The 6,298-nt window shown below is 36.0% G+C and overlaps 1 protein-coding gene across 1 annotated transcript; it reads left to right on the top strand.

Moving 5' to 3' along the window:
• The first annotated feature begins 557 nt into the window (after positions 1 to 557).
• Positions 558 to 2,127, top strand: LOC149398207 (G-type lectin S-receptor-like serine/threonine-protein kinase At1g67520). Its single transcript, XM_089614511.1, has 3 exons — positions 558 to 1,716; positions 1,812 to 1,931; positions 2,024 to 2,127. Exons 1-3 carry the CDS (start codon positions 558 to 560, stop codon positions 2,125 to 2,127), a joined length of 1,383 nt encoding a protein of 460 aa, XP_089470637.1.
• Positions 2,128 to 6,298: the final 4,171 nt, after the last annotated feature.

Below are 6,298 nucleotides of genomic sequence, written 5' to 3'. Positions count from 1 at the left end.
GCTTGAAATTTGTGGAAAGAAGAAAAAAGCTCAAGAGCTTGTTTAACCAACATTGGTCAAAACATGTTACATAAACTGAGTTCGAGAGATGTGTTTGAATAGACCAGACCCATCACGTTGGATGCGGTGTCTATGATTCATAACAGCGACACGACTACTAATCTAAAATCATAAACACGAACGAAATGGAAAATCAATACATGATTGGACAATATATCAACTCGGTAGAGCAAGTTGATTTTGATTTATTTATTTGAGATTGGAGGTCAACCAATTCTTCCAAATTGCATATAAAATCACATTGCACATGTGATTACTGATTAACAGAAAACGTGACTCTTAAGTTACATTATTTAGAGACGTTATTTTGTAAATCTTTTAACTTTGTGTATAACATTTATAGTAGCAACTTGTAGTGCTACTTGATCTGACAGCTCTGTAGTTTTCCAGTTGTGAAATAGTTTAGAGCAGGAAATTCCCAGGAAACAAACCCATGTATGTATGTATATATGTAATAGAATCACCTCATGTTTTAGGGATCCCAAACATTTCCAAAGATGAGAATCATAATTAGCCAATTGGCTCTTCTTTCTTGCTTGTCCTTGGTTTGGCTATTTCAGTTGATCCATGTTTCAAGTGCAACAAACACTCTAAATGCCGGTCAACTCCTCAAAGACTGGCAGGTCTTGGAGTCCCCAAACCAATTCTTCCGGTTTGGATTCTTCAACTCAATTTACTCGAGCAACCGCTATCTGACAGTTCGATGCATGGACTCGATTGATCAGAAGATGGTTTGGGTCGCGAACAGAGAAAATCCACTGAACGACACCTCGGGATATCTGAATTTCACCCGAGACGGGTTCTTGGTGATCAGCGACGAACGAGGAGCCTCTATCACCATCAATTCCGGACAAACTGCAATATATCCGAATACGACTCTCGTTCTTCTCAACTCGGGAAATCTGGTCCTGAAAGCCGGTCGACAGGTCGTGTGGCAGAGTTTCGATCATCCGACGGACACGATTCTCCCGGGGATGAAGATCCGTTTGTTTGACTTGAAGAATCAAACTCAGCCTCGGAAACATTTCCCCACGTCGTGGCTCAGCCCGGGAGATCCGTCTCCCGGAGCGTTCACATTCGGCGTCGACCCAAACAGCACGAAACAGCTCGAAGTCCGGCGAAGAGGGACTCCTTACTGGCGAAGCCTGACGTGGAAAAACAAGGATCAGATGTCATTCCCTTTTGAGACCCAGATCTATGTCAATATGCAGTTCAGCTACATCTCGAACGAAAACGAAAGCTACTTTTCCTGGAAGTTGATTGATTCTGGTTCTTATTCGTTCATCGAGATCAATTCCACCGGAAATATCCGCTTCTTTTACGGATATTCCCACAGTACGGTGCTTGTTCCTGCAGTGACGTGCGACGATGTAAAAAAGAGAAAAAATTCAGAAGGTTGTATAGAGCAGAAGGCGTCAAATTGCAGCGCCGGAGATGAATTCGAGCTCGTATTCGCACTAATGAATACTTGGTCTTATTCAGAGAACGTCAATATGAGTCTGAGTGACTGCAAAGAGGAATGTCGGAATAACTGCTCTTGTTCGGCTTATGCTTCTACGATGCCCGATGGATCTTCCTGCAAGTTCTCAGATGGACATGCCTTGGACGTTCCATATATTTACAACGAGGAATACTTTTACAAGCGCAAGGATAAAGGTATATCAAGCTTCCGTATACATTAACCGTTTATACTTCTTCTTTTTTTATTCTTTCTTTTTTATCTGTTCCATCGCCATCTTTTGTTGTTCTAGGAGCTTCAAGGAGAAACCACCGAAAATGGGTTATGATTGTGAGTGTAGTTACTTCTCTGGGTCTTCTTGGTCTAGCCTTCGCATTATTCTACATTCTACGGAAATACTGCTTCTCTAAAGGTATTGATTCTTTTTTTTTTTTTTACAAAACTCAGTAAGATAGCTTTACACAAGTTGAGCTTATATGATGGGTTATAAAATTAAATTGACAGGGAAAACAGAAAACAGTCGAAATGAAGTAGGCCGAGACACACAGATACAATCTTCTTCTGTTGACGGTGTCCCAACTATCACTCCAACTCCATCGTCTATATGATTCGTTGATAATTGGTGGTCTAAAGAAGCTAATTTGGAAGAAACTTACACTGCCTTTTTCATGTAACTTATGTTTTAATTCTTCTTTTAACACTGTAAAATATTGTTTGGAGTTATTGGTTGGTTAAGCTTGTCTTCATAACGTTTCACAACCAGCCTGACTGAGATTGGTATATTATTATGTATGTTGCTTGTTGTATTCCGTATAAATTATAAAAACTTTGCATAGGTGCCTCTCAGACACTTAAATATAATTTTTTTCTTTTTACTTTGTTTTTCTTCTTATCTATTAAATGTTAATTGTGTTTATTTTTTTCAACAATAATGGTGTAGTGTGGTAGACAATATGGCCTAGAAGTAATAAAAGATTATACAAAGTACAATTTAGATTAGAAATCTGGTCCATTGACTGAAAAAAAAAATTAACAGGGAATTTTTGTTTTTTCATTTTTTTTTTTAATTTGAGTAGAATTTAACAGGGAAATTAAACCATCGAAGAACTTTAGCAAATATAAATATTGATAATCTCTTAAAATAAATTAGCTGGGTTGTAATTTTAGTCCTTTATTCATTTGACAAATAAACAAAGAATAAATGACATTTTTGGTCCCTCATCTTTGACCACTTTAAAAGTTGCACCCCGAACGAAAAAAACTGCTTTATCAATCCTTTATGATAGTCATTTTTTCACTTTCAGTCCTTCTGTTAAAAAAACCGTCAAAACGGATGAAAAATGGATCATGTGCTTATCATGTGCTTTTTAAATGATGACAAAATCGTAATTTAATAATAAATTAAAAACAAATTATATTACAATTAAAAAAAATAAATAAAAAATAATAGTTAAGAAAAAGAAAAATATCTTCTTCTTTCTTCTTCTTCTTCTTCTTCTTCTTCTCTCTCTCGCGTTGCTTCTCCGTCGACATGGCCGCGGGATTTGCATTCCTGATCCCGAGCGTGGCCCAAATCGAGCTCTTCGCCGCCTCAGCCGGGTCGTCGATCCTCAGCGTCTTCGGTATCAGAACGCGTGTCACCGAGACCCGAAACCCATCTCGAGCGCGCGCTGTGGCTGAGGGAAAACGGCCGCTGCGAGCCACCAAGGACCGCCACCGAGAAAAAGACACCGGGATAGAGAGAGAGAGAGAGAGCACCAAGGAAGCCGAATCTCACAAGAATTAGGTTGTGTTCCGACCCAAAATTTGACCTTTTCACACAAGTCGAGAGGAACATCTCAGAATTCATTTCAAGTTTCATGGCCATCTAATTCAAAAATCTCTCACGAGAGCATGTGATCTACTACTACGAGTGAGACAGGCTTAGACGATATATAACATTCAAATGAAGATAACTACTACTCTAATGAAATCAACACCAGAAATGAAAGAAAGAACGTAAAAAGACAAGACTAAATTAGTATTGAGAAATTAACTTACATTTGAGGTTAAGCTTGTTCTTGCAGAAGGGACACTGAGCACTGTGTTTGGAGGCCAAAGCGAGCATCGTCCCACACAAATTACAGAACATAAAATCTCTTCTTGTCGAGTACTCCATCTATATTGCTTTTCTCAGCTTCTGCAAATAGAGAATGTACACAATCGTGAATTGGAAAACAGAGCACTGCCTTCCGATCAGAGCAGGTCTCGCCGCCGGCTTCGGAGTCAATGACGGAGATAGAGGCAGACTATTCGTCTTTGCAGATGAGGGACCAAAAATATCATTTATCCACAAAGCAAACAAGCATTTAAAATCTAGTAGAAGAAGCAAGGATTTTGACTAACCTCTCGTCATGAGAAGTAAACCAATTCTTCCAACTTGCATATAAATATTACATCCGACATGTGACGATAAATGTGTGATATGTTATTTTATTTGTAGTTGAGTCAGAAACTATTTTAAACTTGTTTGACTTTGTGCCGGATAGCAGCAACTTAGAAGTACAACTTAGAATTGTTGACGAATGAGAGAAAATGAATCTCTGTGTATTGATTGGTACAAATGTTCAAATGTTGAGCTGACCATGTGGTATTTTTACGTTTGAGCTGACCATGTGTTATTTCTACGTTTGAGCTTCTATGAAGAAGAAACAATGAAGAAGGAAAAGACGAATGAGAGAAAAAGAATCTATGTGCATTGATTGGTACAATTGTTCAAATGAGCTTGAACAAGAAAAATCACATGGACTATGTCATTTGAAACGTTAGATTTGTAATGTAATCAACGTTTTAAGCATGTTTAAAATCTAACCACATAGTGATGTGGCCTCATTAATTAAGTAGTATTTTACATGATAGCTCTAGTATTTTAGACATTAATTTTGATAAATAGCTAATTTACAAAAATAAACGAAACGTTAGCTAATTGATGAAAATCAAGTTTGAAATTGGTTAGGTAACTACAACACCATTTGAACAATATATATACAAAGAGTACACACAACAGTAATAACAGAATAAACTAACACCACTACTTAACTGAACGACGTCGTACATGTAAAACAAATAAAGAAAACCACAATAGGGCCTATACAAAGTTACAAATTCAAGTCGCATACATAACTTGGACTCTAAGTAATCATCAATTTCAGTGACTATCTAGCCGTACGAAACGTTAGAAATTTTGAAATAGCAAACATTTCGTTAATTTTTTGTAAATAGTCACGTAAATCTATTTACGCTATCAAACTAATAAAAAAAACGCAGAGTAAATATTTAGTAAATATGATCCATAACCAACTTTAACAAAATACAGAATCCATAACAAACTTTAACAAAATTAATTACAATTTCAATTTTTATTCATTTTTACATAATTTTCCCTAATCAATTTTAATTACGAAACTAATTAATTTTCGTTAAACTAATCTACTAATCCTAACAAAATTCCATTTCATAATTAATCTCTACTCCTAATATTTATATTTATATCTCTAATCCATTTCATGTAAATTTTTATATCTCTAATATTTATAATCTAATCCTAAATTATATTTATATATATGAATAATTATATCTCTAATTTACATAAATATTTATACCTAATTTAAATATTTATACCTAATATAAATATGGGTAAAGTAGCTATCTAGCCATATGAAATGTTAGAATTTTGAAATAGCCAACGTTTCGTTAATTTTTTGTAAATAGCCACACAAATCTATTTACGCTATAAAAATAACAAAAAATGCAGAGTAAATTTCTAGTAAATATGATTATTTACGGACTATTTCCAACAGTTTTTGGCTATTTACAAAAAATTTACAAAACGTTGGCTAAAACACAAACACTTATGTTTATGTGGCTTATATCGCTAAATTTTTGTATAAATATTTATAACTAATTTAAATATTTACGTAAATATTTATGTAAATATAACTAATTTAAATATTTATACCTAATATATATATATATATATATATATATATATATATATATATATATAAATGAAGCAGACCGGCCGAGGAGAACGCGCGGCGGACGAGGATGGAGGACGGCGGAGGAAGAGGCGGAACGACAACAGACGAGGACTTCGGCGTCGGCGGCGGAATGGCGGAGGACGACCGGCGCGGGCGGGCGGGGAAATTCTGGAGGAGAGAGAGAAAAGTGAGAGAAAAGTGAGAGAAAAGTGAGGTGAGAGAGATGTGAGGAGAGAGAAAAGAGAGAAGAGATAGACTAACCGGAGGAGTGAGGAGGACGGCGACACACGGCGGAGGACGGCGATGAGCATGGGAGATGCGGATCGGAGGAGATAAAATTTTTAGGGTTCGCGTGAAAATGAAATGAGGAACTACGATATAGTATTTAAAGACATTTAGCGACGATTATATCGTCACTAAATGAACTTAAATTTTACCAGACATTTAGCGACGATATTCTCGTCGATAATTGGTTACATAAATCATTAGCGACGAAATTATCGTCGCTAATTCTTCTCGATTTAATATAATTGGAGGGATTTTTCCCTCTTCAATTTTCGTCAAAATTCGAAAATAATTAGCGACGAAATTATCGCCGCTAATTGGTTACATAAATCTTTAGCGACGATAATTTCGTTGCTAATTCTTTTTGATTTAATAGTATTGGAGGGATTTTTCTCTCTTCAAAATTCGTCAAAATTCGAAAATAATTAGCGACGATATTACCGTCGATAAATGAAATGATAACAATATAGCGACG

This window comes from Urtica dioica, chromosome 5 (assembly GCF_054948205.1).
Source record: "Urtica dioica subsp. dioica isolate 48M chromosome 5, U.dioica_male_clone48M_v1_H2, whole genome shotgun sequence".
Lineage (NCBI taxonomy): Eukaryota > Viridiplantae > Streptophyta > Magnoliopsida > Rosales > Urticaceae > Urtica > Urtica dioica.
Note: the sequence above shows the minus strand (reverse complement) of the source record. Positions and strands in the feature narration are given on the sequence as shown.